The sequence below is a fragment of the Pteronotus mesoamericanus genome, unplaced genomic scaffold, assembly GCF_021234165.1.
Source record: "Pteronotus mesoamericanus isolate MK-2021 breed Mesoamerican mustached bat unplaced genomic scaffold, CSHL_Meso_final contig_116, whole genome shotgun sequence".
NCBI lineage: Eukaryota > Metazoa > Chordata > Mammalia > Chiroptera > Mormoopidae > Pteronotus > Pteronotus mesoamericanus.
This window is the reverse complement of record NW_026555027.1, coordinates 41,192,665-41,213,564: the sequence shown is the minus strand read 5'-3', so window position 1 is coordinate 41,213,564 and position 20,900 is coordinate 41,192,665. Positions and strand designations below refer to the sequence as shown.

Sequence of the window (20,900 nt, the reverse complement as noted above, 5' to 3'; positions counted from 1 at the left end):
TTCAAGAAATACAATGCTACTAGTATGGAAAGATTCAGAGGTAAGAGTGCCATCTACTGAACAACCTGAAAAGTTTTCGTCAGTCCTGATGATATTCCTCTAACACTCGCATATAAATTTATTATTTATTTTCAACAAAAGCATTTTGCCAAAAATTGATCTCTTATCAATAATCTAACTCGACTTCCCAGAGACTTATAAAATTCTTCAGCAAATCCAACCTTACCATCCAAAAAGCCAAATCTGATTATTTGCACTAGTAGTTTGTACCTCTAAAATCATTCAATATATACTTAATTTCTATTTAATCACTAGTTTTCTTTTGTATTAAATGTATTTTAAGGAATATAATAATAGTTCACAATTCTCATTCCTTTACATGCTAAAACAATTTTACTTTACTAGAATTTGCTTTTCAGGTTTTCAGAGTTTGAAAGGAAAATTAACCTTCAAACTCTGCAACAAATGAACAGTATTATATTGACATAATTGGCAACATTAAATGATACTTCAGTCAAGAATGACATAAAATTTGGATATTAAATATTTTTTTCCAAATCAGTTAAAATGAGCAGAGGGGAGTGGGGAAAAGAGAAGGAAAGAGGAAGAAAAGAGAATGAGGGAAGAAAAAAACCAGGTCACTGCTAAACACCAAGTCCAAATGTAGAAAAATGGAAAACTCCAAAGCTGAAGAAGAATAAGTGAGAGTTTAAGATTAGAGAATTACTGAGCATCCCCATCCACTGGCCCCTTGCTATATGGATTAGGCCCCATCCTCAGAGTAAACTAAACATATTTTAGAAAGATGTTAATTAGGTTCTGGTTTTTAAAGCCTTCACTTTAATGAAATGCTGTATTTCACAAAATAATTCCAGGGATATTAACACTCATTACAACTGCTGAATGAGCCAATGCAGTGTATTTTAAAAGCTAGTACATATTTGTCATATGCGATCTTGGCACAGTGGTTAGCATACTTTTCCTTTTGACTTTTATCAAAGGGAAAGCAAAAGATGATTCCTAGCAGTATCTAGCAATAAAAAAAAAAAAAATCACTAGATTTTTATTGGAAAATATATACAACTGTACAACGGAAATGGCTGGAAAACAAGTTTCATGAACTACCAACTTAACAAAAACGTTTCATTTCATTACATAGTTGCTTGAACATTACAAATCTTATACTGTCATTAACGTAAAGTATGCCATCACTGCTACTAAGACATATATACCTCAGAACTATCCACCATCAAAGTCAAGATAAAGTGAAGAACTAACTAAAGAAAAATAAGCAAAATGAATTGGAGCACCTAAACTAGAACTAGTAACAAAAAAAATTGGTTTTTTACCATAACCGGAGGTGTAATTAGGGCCCCGACGACCTCTGCCTCTTCCACTATAAGACCTAGAACCTTGTACAGAAGAGACGGTACTTTCATCAGTGGCATATCCTTTCTCTTTTTCAGGCCCTCTGGTGGAAGAAGGTCTGAAACCCATACCAATCTGTCGTAGCTGTTCATCAATCTGTAGGCGTTCCATTCTTAGTTGTTCTACTTCCTGCATCAAAACAATAAAGGGCAAATCTTATTTGCGACTTTGTTTCCTTAAAACCTAAAGCTAAAGCTATACTCCCTACCAATAAAGCAGCTGTGATCTTGGGCATTTGGTCAAGTACAACTGTACTCCTAATAAATACAACCTGCAAAGTCACTTGCTGATTCAGGTCACCAATCATTTACTGATGCCTTAGCATGTGTATGCCAACCATGGTAAGTACAACAGGTATACAATGTAAAAAAAGACAAAGGACTCTCCTCCTTCAGGGGGATTCTGAACAGAGAAGTGTTAAAAATAACCCATTTATTAAATAGCTAGTAAGTATCCCATGTTACCATATTTAGCTTTGAAGGAGTTAAGTCTGTTAAATGAGGTTCAGTTACCAATCTGTGAGAGGTACCATTAATAGCCTACTTTCCTATCAAAATAATGATACCTGAGTTGTGATCTACGTAAACTAGTAGACTAGGCCGTTCAGTAATTGAGGTCATCACAGGATGTGAAGGTAAGGTCTCTAAACAAAGCTCTTGGCTTTATAAATGTTAGAATACTTAGTAGAGTACTGGAAGATAAAACATGGGCTTAGAATGCCAGACTAAATTAGAAAAAGATAAAGTTTTAAAAGAAAGGAGTCAGATTATCAGAGGTGCTTTCAAAATACTGAAAGAACAGCAATGATGAGTGAATAAAAGGAAAACATACTACACAGCAGCTGAGGAAGTCACTATAAACAAGAAAAACACAACAGGAATAAAAGGGGAATAGTGGAAATGACAAATGCAACATTTAATAATTTACAGGGCATTTCTTTTCTAAAACTCTTGCTCTTTATCAACTCAGGCTACATTAGAAATAACAATTAACAATTATAAAAAATGATGTCTATGAGGATAGTGCATCTGTTTCAGATAATACCAGTTACAAAGAAAGCCTGTCTACACTCTTGGTATGTGACTTTCTTACATTCAAAACATCAAAGTAAAAACAAAATAGTTCTAGTATAGAACATGTAGATACATAAGTGACAACGGTCAAATAATAGGAACACAAGAGTAACCTTTTCTTGAGAAAGGAAAGAAATGTAAAAAGTTCAAAGGGAAAGAGGAACAATGTACATGAGGCAAATCACTTTATATGGCAAAGGAGCATTTAATTCTAAATCCTCTTTAAAAAGACAATGCATATCTAAACCTAAATTAAAATTACAAGATTTGAAATTTACTACAAGCAAATATCAAATTAACTTAAACTTAAGTTTAATATGTAGGGAGTAACAACGATATAAATGTCAACAGCATACAAACCTTTAGATAAGCAATATGGTACTCTAAAAGGACTTGCACATTTCCGATGCTTTCTTTAGTGCCAACAAATACAAATGGAACCATCCCCTGTAAGAAAACACAATATCCTTAAGCATTGAATATTTTAACAAAGTTCTAGCCTAAATCTGACATACCCATATAAAATTTTGAAAACTTTTCTGAAACACACAGCAATTTACGTTTAACTTCAATGTTGAAATATGCTGCTAAAAATTAAATATAATTTGAAATACTGAGATTTTCTATAATTTGTCTGATTTGCACTACAGCTTAGTATTTAAGAAATTACTTTTTAAGTATCATTTTATATCAGGCTTTTAAATTTCTAATTCAATCTAATTTTTTAAGTATATAAACCAACTCTTAAAAGAATTTTTTCTTCAAGCTGGCATGAATTTAGACTACATGTATCATACCACTTCAGCAGTAATAGGTTATCCTTATAATGTGCTCAGATAACAAAACCTATTTGTTTTGGAGGGAATATATCTCACCATTAACATAAGTATCACCTACAGAGTATAAATATTTACACAAACCAAAGGAATTGTAAGGGCATACACTTAGTTACAGGTATTAAAACAAGTCAAAGTAATGATTAATCCTGACCTGGTTTACTTTGCTGACTTTCGAAAGTGTAAGGTTTAAAAAAAAAAAAAAAAAGTGGTGAAGGTAATTAGATTAACTAATTGATGGGTTTTTTCCTTTAAAAAATACACTTCCAGCTTACTATCAACTAAGGGTAAAGCCTAAATAAATAAATGGACCCAAATGGTTTCAGTGTCTCTTCCTTTTCTTGATTTCACAGAACAGTTATGGAACTAAGTAGAGCTTAAGAGCTTTTGATTCTGTGTAAGAAACTACTCTGACATTTTTAAGATATGGGAAGTGAAAAGTAGAAAGGAACACACCAGGGCAGGTGTTAAGGATGCAGTACAAAGCACAGCTATCATGGAGCTTACAGAAAGCTGTAGTGACTTTTAAGAAGTAATTACAACTATGAAAACAAAAACAAGGGAATCTTCTGTAGGCTTACAAGTGAGGAAGTCTTGACCCTGTCTTCAGGAATTCATTGGCAAATAGGAGAGGATGCAAAGTAAATAAAAGTCAGAGGAGGGGGAGAAAAAAGATCTAAAAAACTTTAAGCACAAACTATATTTCTGGGACTACATTACACTAAATCCCTATATTTTTAGAAGTTCCAATTTTATACTTGATCAAACAATTTGCCCAAAGTCATAAAATTAGCCAGCCAATTTCATACCCAGTTACCTAGTTCCAAATAACATCCACTTGCTAACTTCCAGAATTTATGTTAAGGAATAAGGATACATATTTCTTATTCCTGCTCTAAAGGCCATCACAATCTCGCGAAAGATACTAACCATTCTTGTAAAATCCCACTGTATAGCCAATAGTGATATGCTAGAATGTGAATTATGCCACCCTCGATGTGGAAACTTAGGGGAAATCGTAAGAACATTATTAGTGTTATTGAAAGGGGATGTTAAAAACAAAATAGGATTTTACCAAATACATAAAGGAGAATCATTCTAGACAGATGATCTGTAAGGATTAAGAGAAATACAATCCTTGACCCTGAACTGAAATTGTTATGATCAATGTTTACTGCCAAAGGAGAAGTAAAAAGATGCATAATTTAGTGACTATTATAAGCTGCAATAAAAAATTTTAAAGAATAAACTATTACTGAGTATATGAATTCATTTGTAACAGATATTTCAGTTAAATTCCTAATTTTTAAAACTTGTTAAAAACTGATTACTTATATTTATATAGATGGCATTGAGACAACCAATCAGCACTCAGAAAAAATAAACCTTGTTCCTGATACATTACACCAAAAGAATTCCAATTTGCACTAGAATTTAGCATTTAAATGTGCTAGAAATTTAAGAAATTACTTTTTAAATTATCAGTTTGTATCAGGTTTTCTAATTTAATGAGTGAAAAATTTATGGACAGATGTACAGACGAAAGGAATGAAGGCCTGGAGAAGAAAATATATATGAATTTCTAAATGATCTATGAATAGGAAAAAGACCCTGCCAAGCATGACACAAAATTTACAAATCACATCATAAAGTATAAGCCTAAAGAAACTAAACAAAATAAAAAATTATGTCTACACAGGAAAAATGGAAAAAAAAAAACAGAACATGGAAAGACTAACTTCCTTATAATGCAAAAAGTTCTTAGAACTCAGTAGAATAAAAAAATATGCAAAGAACCTCTTCACAGAAAAAGGTCTTCTAAGCATATGGAAAGATAACATGTACACCTTATGGAATGGCACAAATTAAATTTGATAAAACTCAATATTGGACAATACGGGGAAAATAGACATTTTCTATACTGGAGGAGGAAATGTGTGGGAACATTTAACAAGATCTAAATATTTAAATACCATATACTCTCTGAGCTAACAAATCCATTTCCAGGAATTTATTCTCCAGTCACAAGGGATGTTTGTCGCAATAATGTTTTTAATAGCAAAACAGACATGAAAAGGCAATTGACAATAGACAAAAATCTGAAGGCATGATGGAGAAAGGAGAGACATGGAAAAGATTATTGATACACATTTGGTTTTCACACTATATGAGGGGGGACCCCAAACAAACCAGAATTTATAAAACATTGTGTGTTTATTCTTACATGCTTCAACTTCAGTTACCTTCAAACACTCCTTTTGATTGTATATACCTATCGAGACATTTTTTCCACTGCTCAAAACAGTTTTTGAACTCACTAATTTTGATGCCTTTTAGTGCTTCTGCCATTTTTGTTTCGCCTATTCCACATTGCGAAAATGTTTCCCTTTGAGGACTTTTGTCATCAGGGGGAAACAAAGAAAAGTAATTCAGGGTGAGACCAGGTGAATAGGGAGAGTGGGGCACAGGGGTTATGCTGTTTTTGGTCAAAAACTGCCGAACACCCAGCACTGTGGGTAGAGGCACTCATAAATCACCCATCACAAAAATGGGCACTGAATAAGTCTTCAAACAAAAAAATTCACTGAGGCCAAATGCAGCCTCTCACAACAATGCCAACTGGAACACTGACACAGATTGATTCCTAGAACACTCACCTAGCAAGGGAAGCCTGTACTACAAAGGGCCCCCACACCAAAAGATAATTCCGGTTTTCTTGGGGTCCCCCTCCTTGTACCCTTCTGTGCTCTTCTAATTTCTAAATATATTTCTTTTACAATTACAAACTCTAATCTTAGATATGTTAATTAAGTGATTTAAAATATCAGATGCCTACTCTATATAATTCACTGAGCAAGGGAAAAATGAAGAAAATGAGAGTTCAGATATGGTTTCTTGACTTCAAGTAGTTCATTACCTGGCCTGAAGATGTAAATAAGATTAACCAAAAAATATGTTAAGGCCAAAAGAAAAATCATTAAATACCCAATTATACTGACAATAATTACTATAAATACAGGTGGGAAAGGCCATCTCAGGCCAGAGGTGAGTCAAAAAAAGACTTCAGAGACAGCAAGTTATAAACAGTATCCAGAGGATTTAGGTAGCTTCAACTGTGAAATGGTGGCATGAAATAAGCCAATACTAATCTTCAGATTTAACATGCAGTGTCCCAAAAACTGAAAAATTTTTTATACTATTATGGATTTCCAACTTATTTTTAAAATATCAGCAGATACAGCAACATAATGCAGTTCTACATGTCAACCAGATAAAAGCTGAGCAGCATGTTTCTTTTAAAGAAGGCACTGGGATGTTACATCCCTGTCTTGTACATCCCAACCTGCTTAATCATTTACATAATCTGCTTGGTTTCTGTAAGCATTTAAATTTAACCCTAGTACAGAAACAGTAGTAACAATGACCAAAATTACAAACACTGAAAAGTGTAAATTTTTACTTATAAAGGAGGAGCTAGAAAAATTCACTTGCAGCGAGACAACAAATAATAGAAAGCAATTGGAAAAGATCAAGCTAAGGGAAGATCAGATGTTACTATTAAGCTAAGGAATTTACACTAGAGTCTTTTCGTAGCCCTTACCAGTGAACATCTTGATATTCAGATCAATTTAAAATAGTGGTTGTATACCTATGAATCTCCATTATTTTATACATTAAGTATGAAAAGGGAAAGTGCCAATTATAATAGTATGAAACCATTAATTTTATTCCTTATGTCAAGGCTTGTAAAGTCATGAAAAATAGTGGGAAGCAGAGGAATGTTTACTTAAGAATACATATAAGTTTCTAGGGATATACAGCAATTTTGGACACAGTGGAAGATGAAGTCAACCTGAGCCACTGAGTACTCATTTGTACAGTACTAAGTCAATTGTTTTTCTTCATTCATTTTAAAGGTGTATTTACCTCCATATTCTAACTAGTTAAAATGAAAAATTAGAAGTAACTATCTTTGACTGGCAGTTCCAAAACATCCTTGATGTGAGGTCATTTATCTAGGCTAGACAGACATCTACAGTTTTCTCTATCTTGTTTTTGAGACGGACTATTCAACGGGCTAAAAAAACTCCATAATCTACTGTGCAAAACTGAGGAAGATGTGAGTATACTGCTGGAAGATAATTTTGGAGGAAAATCCCTGCCTTATATTCAGACATATAAAGTTTAGGTCAACGATACAGCATTCACTACTGGAGCCACAAAGGAAAGAGATCTTGAAACTGATGTCTGAAGAGTGAAGGAACAGCACGGTGGACAAAATTATCAACATGTGTGAATAACCAAAAAGAGATTTCATAAGTTGGTACCAAAATAGCAACATAGGAGCTTAAAGATTTCAATTAATAAATGGTCAATGCTTTCAGATTCTCTAAAAATGGCAAGTTATTTATCAAGAATTCCTTTATAAAAGACTGCTTTATTGAGTATCAAATTGAACAGCTTTACATTCTAAGTACAAAAAGAACTGGTAAAATTATCAAACTGAAACCTTTAGTCAAAACAATTGGCTAAGTACTGAGAAACCAAACAAGACCCCAAGGCCCACAATTAAAAGATGACTTGTTTTCTAAGTATGCAAAGAAATATTGTAAGGTACAGAATTTTATTTTTTTAGTTTTACTTTCACTTTTTTTTTTGAGAGAGAGAGGGGAATTAAGGGAGGGAGGGAAAGAAACATCTATGTGAGAAATGTTGATCAGCTGACTTTCGTACATACCCTGACCAGGGACCAAACCCGCAATCTAGGCACTGTGTCCTGGCCAGGAAGTGAGCCCTTCACCTTTAGGTTTGCAGGGTGTTCCAACCATCTGAGCCACACAGGTCAGGGCAGGAACAGAATTTATATTTTTTTAAGTCCACTGCATCAGAGTGTAAATAGCTTACTAGATATAACTTTCTAAGTAAGTCACTAAGATATAATTTCATAAAACAATTTCCAATATATAAAATAATATTAAGTCAAGCCAAGAAAAAATATGGAAAAAAAAAACAGGCCAATTACATTATATTTTAAATACTTACATCTTCTCTAGGTAGTTTATTTTCATTGTCTCCTTCAATTCTCACCCGAACCACACCAGACTTGTCCACTATTTCTTGAATAACTTTGCCATTTTTTCCAATTACTTTTCCTTTAATAAGAGAAAACAAATATGATCGTAAGTTAAAAACCAGTAATTCTTTTGGCAGCTGTCCAAATCATTTATGACTTGCTATTAAGTTATAAAAAACAAGCAATGTTCTATCTTTATACTCTCAATTAACTCACCCCTAATGACTATTAAGAAATTTTATCATTGGCTAAAACCTCCCTCTCTTCAGTATACTTAAGGATATTATCAACTGGATGGACAATGCTACTCACAGGGAAATTATTTTCAAAATTTAAACATTTTTTAAGATGTTCTACAACATTTTTATATTTTTAAAATATCAGGTCCAGCTCATTTCAAAAGCTTGTATACATAAACAAAGGCAAAAACAAAACTTTATTTTGGCATTAAACATATCAATGTGTTTATTATTCATTATATATAATTATTCAAACAATTAACAAGTTCAATCCTGATTTTATTTTCAAGTTTCTATTCGTTCAAAAGATACCTGTGACTTGAAGATACTTTTAAAATAATCTCTTCACAGAAATTAATGTTCACATTTAAGAAGTATAACATTTTATACCAATGTTTTTAAAGTACCTCACAGCTATACAACTACATACAAAATGTATATGGTATGCTCTCTTCCTAATATAGAATATTATAAAAATGACATAAAAATCCAAATTATCAACCTTCTCCACACCTAACCTCTAAGCCTGTCAAACAGCAGTTACTGAGTATCCAATAATTAAAGGACAACCTAAAAGTGAAGCAGGAAGACTTCTCTTCCCCTTAGAAACTTATTGGTTACAACAAACATTCACATAACAAACCAATACTGGATAATTTACCTGGTAAGAGAATATTCAGGTAACTTTATTATATGAAATGATGTATTCCTTAAAAAGTTAACAGCAACACCATATTTGTTATTAAGCCCAAATCCCCAATAATTTTTTTTTTTTTTACTAAATCAGCACCCTATTTCTACAATAAATTAATTTGGGTTGAAAGGGGTTAAAATGAAGTATGGAAGTTTTTCCTATTGATGCTTGAGAGGACAGTTTCCATTAAAGAATGAATAAGGTAACAATGACAACAGTAAGCTGGTCAATACAGCAAAGACACTTAGAAGATTTTCTATCCCTAGTCTCAAACCTCCTTCTCCATTAATAACCCTAAATTTATAAACAGCAATTAACAGGTAAAAAGATAAACAAAGTAGGTCAGGGAATTCACATGTCTTCTCTGAGCAGCCCTAGAAAGCAGCATATAAAAGCAACCTTCATTGTTAACACAGTGAAGCTCAAGCAGCAACTCCATCCTCGACCCTGCTAAAAATAAGCAAATATCCTTGGAAATAACAAAGATCAGGTTGATATATCATAACCCCACCCCACCCCAATCTTTGCCCCTTCCTTCTTGTGAACTATACCAGTGGTGAGTGAACATCCATCACCCTTCTGGGGTCCATGGCAAGGACCTACCTGCAAGTTTTATATAGTCCCACCAGAGACCGTCAAAATGTTAACTGATCATTTCCATAGTTTAAATTCCATAGCATACTGATAAACTGAAGCAGACCTGTAGTATAAATTGAGCATTGAGCAAAAATGCTGAAGGGATAGAGTAGAGAAGTGATTAAGAAAAGCTTCTAGGAGATGAAAAATTTCTATTCATTTTCAAATCAATGTTCACACAGTATTTTTTCTTTTGATATGGGAGGGGTGGGAATGGTTAAGTTCTAGAACTCTTAGAACCTGAATGTGTAAAGAAATCCTCTCTTCAACTTACCCACCAAGTAGTCCTCATTCCCTTTTACTCCTCAGTCCTTTTTCTCTTTCACTTGGACTAAAAATGTATTTTTAATTTTTAAAACATATTTTCAAAAGACTGCTTCACCCATAAAACATTTTGGAGGGAAATGTAGTACTATTATATACAATAACCAATTGAAATCTTTGTATTTCTTCTGAAAATTTCACCAATGTATAATAGTTGCTGCTAATATAGATCTCCTAAAGAGTACACAAATAACCCAAATCAAAGCCAACCAAGACAGGAAAAAAGAGACACAGTCATGGACATCACTGCATAAAATAAATGAATAAAGAATCAGAGAACTACAAATATATCCAATTTCCTAAATTCTAAAATATCTGGACTTTTTACTCAAAATTAACACTGCCACAAACTCTCTAAGATCAAAGCTATCTCCTCTAGAATTACTGAGTTGGAAAGAACTCTGATTCTCTAGTACATACCTCCAAATCATTTTTCCAAGTGAAGAAACCTAAGTTAAATTATGTTTTGTGAAGCAGCAAACCAATGTTAGTACTGATGTCAATAACTGAATATAATTTAAACAAAAAAAGGGATCATTTTCAAAAGCAGCTTTCTTGTCTAAGGTTATTTCATTTGAGAATAAACGTGATTAACATTTTGCATCATGATGTTTATTAAAATTTGTCTATAGTGAGCAGTGATTTCCACGACAAATGAAGTAGAGCTTACTTATTTGGCAGTATGTCGTAACTACCCAAATGTCTGGGCAAAATTGAAAAGCTTTTAACATAATAACTGAGTACAAAGAAACTATCCAAATTCTTAGGTTGTCGACTACTGAATCAGGATATATTTAGTTATGGGATAGAAAAACATCTTTTTATAGTCTAAATTTTCTTTTTCTTTTGTTGAATTTTCTCTTGGTTTACAGAGTTTGACAAATACTAAGAGCAAAGAAATCATTTCCTAAAGGCAGAACAGGCCTAATTATAAATAGAGCCTAATTATTTCAATAAGGTAAAAAAAACTGATGATACAACAGGTGACAAAAATTCATCTCTACCAGCAAATTTCACTACTCTATGGTGACATGTATTTTTATATTAAACTTCCAGAATAATCACTGCATATTTAACATGTGACAAAAGCTTTCCCATTTGTCCCAAAATGCATTTAAAAGGTGAGACAGCATGGATACAGGGGGTATCAATAACAACTCACTCCAAGTTATAATGATCGTTTAACTATAGCTTCAAAATTTGTCACAAGTTATAACTCATAGGTACAATAGTTTTCATGAATGGTATCAAAAACTTAACAGCAAAACCTCCCATCATATCATCCTCTTCCTCCTCCTCCTCCTCTCCTGCCCATGTACATACTACCTTACTCTATGCCTTTGCAAAAACCAATCATTATTTATTCAGATTCTACTGTGTGTTATTATTTATTACCTATTTTTTGTTCACTCTTCTTCTGCACTAAACAATTATTATGACAACCTTCTCAAAAAGTAGGCAATTTTGATATGAGTAATAAAAAATGATATTAACATTAAGTGAACGAGAATAGTAAGAAAAGAGCCAAAGGCATAAATTGGCTTAAGAAAAACTGCAATGGCAAACTGTTATAAAAATCATGGGTCTTATTACTCGGTTACCCTCTACAGAAGACATCTTTACTTCTTAATATGACAAGATACAAGTCACATACAACATTATTACTGAAAAAATAAAAACTAGTATTATTATCAAAATACTTAAAGTAAAATACAGACAAGACTAATTTTCAAATTAAGTCACTGTATGTAATTAAAAAACATTTAGCTTATTTAACATGTAGTAAAAGTACCTACCAACAAGATTCCTAGGAACCTGAATAAAATCCTCCACAAATTCCAAGAAACCTCTAGCCTTTTTTACAGCATCAGCACTCTAGGGGTGGCAGGAGAGAAACATACATGAAATAAACCTTGAATAAACCGCACAATCCAGAACAAAAATATGAGAAATGAGAAAAATCTAAATCAGTACATTCTATCAACAAGCGCAGCCCACTAGAGTTTCAGGTCAAGGAATTGATGAAGTGCTTTTTTAAAAAAGTAACCATTAAAAGGCAAGGAAAAAAGTATTATTAGAGAAAAAACATGTTAGATAACTCTAAGGTCCTCTTTTAAGCTTCTGAGAATAATTAGCAAGAGTTTAACTTATGTTAGCCAAATTTAAATCCAGTCCTAAATATATGTGTTAAGTCCATTCTCCTATGTTGAATATCTCCAGGTGAATATTAAAAACAAATTGTTCATACTGTCTATACTGAATGTAATTTTTTTCATTCTCAAAATAAATGATTTTAAAAAGCTGATTTTACAGAGGTGCATTAGAAAAAGTACCTATCATGAAGACCATTAAAATTCCTAATTTCTAACAGATGTAATTTTAGAAGACTGAAAGATTCAGGGGCAAGGGGTTCCCTGGAGGGAATTCACAGTTCTCAATAACATTTTACTTCCACTTTTACTGTTTATTCTTTAGTAACCATAGATCAAGTGTATCATGTACTCATATATACCGCGTACAATAAAAATTCTGAAGCATATTCAATCCTAATAAATTATAAGGTAAGCAGTATCATACTTCTCATTTTATGAGAAAAATTATGCAGGGAGATTAAGCACCTTTCACTAAGACCACCCAAAGTGGCACACACAGAACTCCAATTCAAGCCGTATGACTCCAGAGCCTTTCATCTTCATTTTGTTTTACTGCCCACTTCTAAAGGTTTCAGAAACAAAAATCAGGCCTTTAGTCAAATTTGACTCAAGCTTTCATTAAGAGCTAGATATGAAAAGTCAAAACTTGAAATTATCACCCAAAACCACATGTTATCCATTTATTCTAATGCGAAGGTTGGTCTCAATGAAAAATTTGAATTCTTTCTCATATTATTTTGTCAAAATTTCACAATTGCCAGTGACAAAATATTATCTAAATTCAAGTTCTACCAAAGCTGTTCTGTGTTATTTACAACTACCAGTGCCTGACACACACAGTAAGCATGTAAAAAATATGAGTAAATTATTTGTACAGTATCAATACATAAAACTGAGTTAAACCCAGAAGTGGCTGGTTAAGAAACTTCTGAAAATAATATACATTAAGTACTCAAAAATCTTCCACTGCTCCATATATTACAATAATCGTCTTCAATCCACATACATATATGTATAATGATTACTAGGATGACTGATTTTTAAAGTGTTTTCACGGGGAAACTGAAATTCCAAAAATTATGATCAATCGCTAACATTACAGCAAAGTTATTATAGGTTAAGGACAGAAAACAGCTTACCTCTCCATAGATTCTAAATGTTCCAGTATCTTCATCTAGCTCAATAGCTGTAACTCCAGGAACCTTCCTAGCTTGCTGTATGTTACTACCATGTGTTCCTATTGCCAGGCCCATCAAATCTTCTCTCACAACAAATTCCTCATGAAAAGCTGCTGCAAGTTGTTTTGTGCACTAGTGAAAGAGGTAAATTAAAATTTATTATAAAAAATCAAAAACAAAAATGGTTTTTGGTATACCCATGGTTCACAGCATTATTCACAAGAGTCAAGAAGTGGAAGCAACCCAAATTTACAGACTGATGAATGAACAAAATGTGATATATTCATACAATGAAAAATTATTCACATGCTACCAATGTGGATAAACATTGAAGACATTATGTTTGGTGAAGTAAGCCAGTCACAGAAAGACTAATGCTGTTATGATTCTAATTAATAGAAACGGAAAGTAGAATGGAAATTACTTGGGGCTAATGTAGAGGGGAAAGAGAAACTGTCTAATGAGTAGAGTTTCAGTTTTGCAAGATGAAAAAGTTGTAGACTGATCAACAATCTGAAATACTTAACACTACTGAACTGCACTTACACAAATGGTTAAGATAGTAAACCTTATTTTAATTTACAACAATTTAAAGGAATGAAGAAAACTCATTTAGGGTCATGTAACAGATGAGTCTATTTAGCCATGGTCACAGAAAAGAGTAACTGTAAAACAATTTTCCAGAATAACTGATACAGGCAGTTCTCCAATTCAGATGATTCATTTTTCAAAACTCATTCACATAGTCCATTTGTAACTTTAAATTAATAAGGATTATTTGGAAAGCTGTCTTAAAAATAAACATACCTCAATTTCTCTATGAAAGTGTGTATCTGCATGCATGTTTGCAGGAAGATGGGAGGAACAAGTCTCCCAGTGACAATAGGAGAAAACAGGATTACTTTAGGACAGGATAGAAAAACGGTAAGTTCTTTTTAAAAACTACATGCTAGGTGTCCTACTATTCCCTTACACAAGAGCTGCTGTGATAATCTATTTACTAATGGAAGTGTGTTGTGACTGACAGGGTACAGGGAAGTTAAAAAGAAAAAAAAGATTAAGGCACAGGAAAGTTAAAAAAAAAGGGGGGGAGGTGGTTAAGAAGAAGGGAAAGAAGAATTAGCAATACGGTTTACTTGATATCCCTAGTAAGTTTCTAAGCAATTTGGCACCTGTCATCTAAGCCCTAACTAAAAAACAACAACAAAAAATACCTCAAAAGGCATTGAGCAAATAAGGCTATGTTTGAGTAAAGTAATAGGGAAAAAAAGCAATTCTTCTAACAGACACAAGGACTCCAGGTGTTAGCCACAAAATAGGTACTAAGTTGCCTTACATACCAGTCAAGTAGTTTGAGCAAAGGAACTTGAATAAACCTACTTACTTCTAAATGCTTAGTCGCCTCTTCATTTCTGGACATAAGCATCAACTTCGTACGAATACTTCGCAAATGCATGTCACTTAAAATATTTACTCTCTTCACAGTTGCTTCACTGGCAGACTATAAACAAACAAGTTAATCACTCAAAAACTTAAATCACTTTTCAAGATAATACAAACAGGACCTTCAAAATAAAGTCTTCCGTGATTCTCATCAACTACACATCTCACCTAACATACCTCCCTCTACCCACAAGTAACATTAACTTTCCTTTCTGAATTCCCATATTATTTAATTCTGCTATTCACATTATGATGGGGGTGGGAAGAATCCAACACTCCACACATTAAGAATTTTACCATTTTGAGAATGCCGTATTAAATTTTTTTTTTCTCACTTCAGGAGTTAAAACTGAGTATTTTTTAACTACCAAAAATTTTTTCTCCCACACTGTAAATTCACTAAACACCAAGTTGGCTTTTATTTTTTAAATATTTAATTACAAATCTGTGCATTAACTACCTAAAATATGGAGTTATCTTACCAATATCATTAGTTGTGTGGTTTCTGGATGGTAAAAAATTCTGCATGCTCCTACTGCTTTCTTAAAATCTTTATGTGCATTTTCATTAGCACACCTAGGGAAAAATTAATTCATGTGTAAGACCTAAATAACAGATTAAACTTAGAGGGCAACTGTAATATAAACTCCACTATTTCATTTTCACACCACCCATTAAAACTTGTTTGTAAAAAAAAATTTCTAACAGAAGTTTTTGATTGGGTGTTTGGGAAAAAAAGATTTTTGTAGCACTTAAAATTCCTCTTAATTCACAAAACAATTAAATAGTAAACAAAATTACTCACGCCTCTCTCAAATCTTCAGGAACATCCACTGTGCATTTAAAGAAGGTATTTTTTTTGACAGTTTTATTTTGATTGACAGGCCGAAGTCGTTCGAATGTGACTATTTCATTGTAAGTGGCATCACAAGCAGCATATTCAATGACATAAAACTAAAAGACATCAAAATACTTTAAAAATCCCATCTGAACAAAAACGATGAGCTTTAAATGAAGTTTTAATTACCTTCTCAGCTTAAATAGCAGACCCTCCCCCTTGTGGCACAAATACTAAGCACAGCTTAGTTACATCAATCTGATTTGCCTAAAGTAGATTATAGGTTTTTATAAGCACGAACCCTGGTAGGCCTCACATGCTCAGAGTGTATCTCTGGAGAGCAGCTTTGGTATTTGCAAATTCAGAACACAAACAGAAATTAATGGTGATGAATTTTTGAAATGTGTGATGAACTATTTCTAAGGCACACTTTTAGAAATAAAACAAGGTTGGAATAACATTTACAGAAACCAAGAATTGAGGCATTTCCTTGGAAACTAGTCACAAACCAAGTGTTAATATCACTCACTTCTCCTTTCATCATTCGAACTTTAGCCAACCACCATCCACAAGGTTCTTGGTCATTTGCTCTTGAATATACCTGAGAAAGGAGGAAAAAAATGTCCTCAACCATTCATCCTGAAAGATTTCAACATTGTAATAATAACTTTTTATAAATACCAAGTCCCATTAAACTTAAGAATCAAAAACATTACTGTATTGAAATTGGTGTACTAAACGTAGTTTAATAAAAGAGTGATATAAGCCTAAATTTTACTACCGAAAAATTAACAACCTTTTTGGGCAATTTGGCTCCTAAAAAATCAAATTCAAATTCATGAGGGTTCACGAAACAAGTATTAAAGAAATGCTTCTTACAAGGCAGTTCTACACAGTGTAAAACATAGGTCTTTCCGTTTCTGGTAACACTGCTCATATTCAAACTTTGATGGTTCAAGTTATCAGAAGGATAAGGTAGAACTTATTAGAGATGTATTTAAATCTGATCAGTATTTCTAAGACATTCAAATCAAGAACTGTTTTCAGAAAGTGATGTCAGATTCTTCAAGGATATATATCACATTTATAGATCTCAAGGAACCTAGATCAAATGTACTAAAAGTTTAGCTTTACAAAACAATTACACACATCAGTACATCTATCAGAGTACACAAGTATCTTATAAAGCCTATCTAAAAGTATATCCTATATGCTTTGTATCTGCAATTATCAGGTATTTTTTAACATTATACATTAGAAAAGTTTCCATTAGGGATTAGTTATTTCTTATGATACAGCAGCATTTTAAATGTATTTTCAGCCCTGGCTGGTATGGCTCAGGGGGCTGAGCGCCAGCCTGAGAATCAAAGTGTCATGGGTTTCATTCCCTCAGGGCACATGCCTGGATTGTGGGCCGGGTTCCCAGGTGGGGGCGCGCGAGAGGCAACCACACATTGATGTTTCTCTCCCTCTCTTCTCTAAAAATAAATAAATGTATCTTTAAAAAATAAATACATGGAAAACTGGGAGGTTGGGGGCAGGTCTGAGAAGAAATGACTAAGAAAGTCACACCTACAGGTGGCCAGAGAAATCTATCAACCCATGTTAACAGCTGTCTGTGAGATAAATGCAAACTATTAGGCATATAGTTTTGAAAAGTTTAAAGTTTCTAACAAGGTGATCTAAGAGTCATTTTTGGAAGGGTGGAATACTGAAACTGTAAATAAGCCAAACCTCATGATCATCTTTACTGTACAACATGATCAGAAAAAAAGCTATAAAAAAAAAGATAGGTCTTTATACCAATTATGCTCCAATGGACTCAATTTTAGCTTCTGCATTTTTCTTTTTTTTTTTTTTTTAATTTTATTTTTAGAAAGGGGGAAGGAAGGGAGAGTGGGAGAGAAACATGAATGTGTGGTTGCCTCTCACACACCCCCTACTGGGGACCTGGCCCACAACCCAGAAATGTGCCCTGACTGGGAATTGAACCAGTGACCCTTTGGTTCACAGGCCAGCACTCAATCCATGGAGACACACCAGCGAAGGCAGCTGTTCCATTTCTTTTATTAGCAAATCTAACTATTTAGACTTTTATCCTTTCTCACAGGTTTTCAAAAAAAAAAAAAACCCACAAATTTTTAAAAAATAGAATAAAAATTACTCTATCTTGCAATTAGTATATGAATCCAGTGGGCTCTTTTATAAATATAAGGTGGAATCTAGTGATTACATTTTTCCTGTATCTTGAAACACTGCTATTTCACCATTTCATCATCATTCAATTATTTCCAACTATGCTTTTTAAAAATCTAAAAGAAAACAGAAGAATAATGGTATTACCTGGAAGAATACAACAGTGAAATATATCATTACTACTGTTTCATCCTCTAGTTTATTACCTAGTCCTTCAAGGAAATATAAAAAAGACTGGAAATATCATTTTTGTCTGCTTTTGGCTAATAACAGTTAAGAATTCAAAATTTTCATTTTCTGAATTACAAAGAGAAGAAAATTTAGACAGGAAGGACTTTCAAAATTAGAGGAATCAGACTGGTGCAAAGAGACAACAGCACTCTATAGAATCTAATGATCAATGTATAATTTTATCTTATAAGCAGAATTCTCAGACTATGGAATCTTTCGATGATGACATCCTAGCTCAATCTCTCCAAATACATTTCTAAGAAGAAAAAGAAAATTTAGTATTCTCACCCAGTTAATTATTCAACTGGGATTTCATATACAAAATCCTCCAACAAGCATCTGGACCATTCTGTTTTTCTACAAGAACACATAACAGTATTGTTTCATCTTTTATGTTTGCACACCAAAATGTACTTGATTCAGTTAACAAGTGGCCAAATGCCAAAGGGAGATATGTATACAAAATGACTAGAAAGAAACAGCTGATGAAGAAATGCAAAAAATTCAGTGGATTAGTCAATCCAATCAGTTAAATATGAAAATAGTACAATTTTTATAAATTGTAACTATAGTACAAAGATGACTATGCTTTGTTCAGTAAAATTAGAAGCCACCAACAGTTCCAAATATTCTTAAAGTGTTACATTCTGATAGTTCAAGTATAAAATGAAGCAGAAGAAATGATAAACTAAAACTTATTACAGATGTACTTTAAATTTGATATCTGTATTGATAAGATGGATATGTTCTGGTTTTTTTTAATGCATGATAGCTAATGAGCAGTAATATTTAAGGAACTTTGCTCATTTTAGGTGTATGTATTATCCACACCAAGAAAATAGGGAATAAAAAGTTGGATTGCTATGTGTTAAGACATCTTACAATGTTGACTATCACCATCATTTCATTTTTACTTGTGAAAAATATTTTAAAAGCCAATTAATATGTATTATTGGGTCCAAATACTACATGATGACTATTTTCCCTCATGTATGAGGATTAAAAAAACAAACAAACAAACAAACAAACAATACCTTAAGAACAGAAAGTTCTTGCCAATTCCAAGCACTATCTCAGAAAGGCAGTTCAGCTAAAGTATCTCATGGTGATCTACAGTGAATGGGTGCCTCAAGTTTAAATGCTGAGGAGGGGGGAGCGGGGAGGGGGGGGTCTTAAAACTACTTAAATCCCTTTTTCTAATTCTATTTTTACCAAAGCATAACCCTCCTAGGAATGTGGCTTACTATGTAAGCTTACATACAAAAAAAAAAGAAAATAACCCATTTTGGACTGCTTTGAGGTTTTACTTCTCATTCAACAATGAAATGCTAGATCCCATTTTATACTTACATCCACTTCTGTAAACTTCATGATAACTTTACCCCTGAAGGAGGAATCCACTCTCATGAAGCCAACTATAAATCTGGCTCCATTTGAGGGCCATGGGTCAAATCATATCCTGTATAAAATGGCCTGTATCTCATACAATAACAAATCACTTTAATAACCCAGATTTAAAACTGTGCCCTAGTGTAGTATATTTCAAGTGTTGATTACTAAATTTATTTATGACTATGTCATTGGAGTAAGAGCACCTCACAGAAATTCCCTTCCTTCAGATTTCACTTAAATCTCCAATCTATTCCAAGGGAGTGATTCATACTCTAAAGCAATGGTCCTCATTGCTGTAACATTCTAAATTTCTTCAAATCCAAGAAAGAGCTAAAAAAAAACAGGGGACTGTAGAGTGCCCACAAGAGACTTAAAAACCCAGTAGTATTCAGATTGATGGTTACTGTTTTATGGTGTAAAGGATGGAATATGATTCCAAAAGCCTATTTAAGGATTCTTTCCACCAAAGGACTCCAAGTCAAATCTTACTACAAAATAGTCTCCAAATTCTAGTACATGCCAAATTGTGACTTCAATGAAATTTCAGCCTGAATCCTTACAATGCTGCTCACTTTTCATTCAAGTTAATAATCATCTATGCCTTTCAAAGTCACAACCAAATAGAGATAACAAACAGTAGAGGTAGATGATTTCTAAATAATGTTAAACACTAAACTGAATACTTAATCCTAATGACCCTTTTCATAACTACATGAAATGCATAATTTATCATTCCCTTGCTTTCATCATTTCATCTCATTACAATCAATGAAAAGCAAGCTTAACATACAGAACACACTGATGTAATTTCTAATGTAATTTATCTACCTGTACAATACCATTATCTCATTCATATTTGTGGCCAATTTGCTAACAAGTGGGTTTCAAAGTCTTAAAAACCGGCCATTTTCCCAAGACAAAAATATAATTAAAAAATTACATTCACCTCTTTTTTTAATGTATGAGCATTTCCCAAGCACTAAGACTAACAATGGACTTGGTATTATGAGAAAGACTAACTACAGTTAAAATTTTCAGATTGGTCTCAAGAATCAACTGAAACATTTTTAAAGATAATATGTAAACAATACGTGTATATTTATATTTTCTATAAATATTGAATTTAAAAAACTGTAAAGTAAGTGTCTTATCTCAAGTTATTCTT

At 33.0% G+C, this 20,900-nt stretch overlaps 1 protein-coding gene across 6 annotated transcripts in view; it reads right to left on the bottom strand.

The window, feature by feature from the left end:
• Positions 1 to 20,900, bottom strand: part of FXR1 (FMR1 autosomal homolog 1) — a 54,688-nt gene that overhangs the window by 9,992 nt on the left and 23,796 nt on the right. For 4 of the 6 annotated variants that reach the window (XM_054580970.1, XM_054580977.1, XM_054580996.1 and 1 more), the window contains exons 4-12: positions 16,446 to 16,517; positions 15,884 to 16,032; positions 15,561 to 15,654; positions 15,020 to 15,136; positions 13,597 to 13,767; positions 12,101 to 12,179; positions 8,381 to 8,490; positions 2,862 to 2,948; positions 1,350 to 1,557 (exon numbers count right to left, since the gene is read on the bottom strand). In XM_054580970.1, the coding sequence (XP_054436945.1) occupies positions 1,350 to 1,557; positions 2,862 to 2,948; positions 8,381 to 8,490; positions 12,101 to 12,179; positions 13,597 to 13,767; positions 15,020 to 15,136; positions 15,561 to 15,654; positions 15,884 to 16,032; positions 16,446 to 16,517 (1,087 nt within the window). The remainder of the gene's footprint in view (positions 1 to 1,349; positions 1,558 to 2,861; positions 2,949 to 8,380; positions 8,491 to 12,100; positions 12,180 to 13,596; positions 13,768 to 15,019; positions 15,137 to 15,560; positions 15,655 to 15,883; positions 16,033 to 16,445; positions 16,518 to 20,900) is intronic. The other 2 variants (XM_054580986.1, XM_054580991.1) reach the window with 1 other exon arrangement.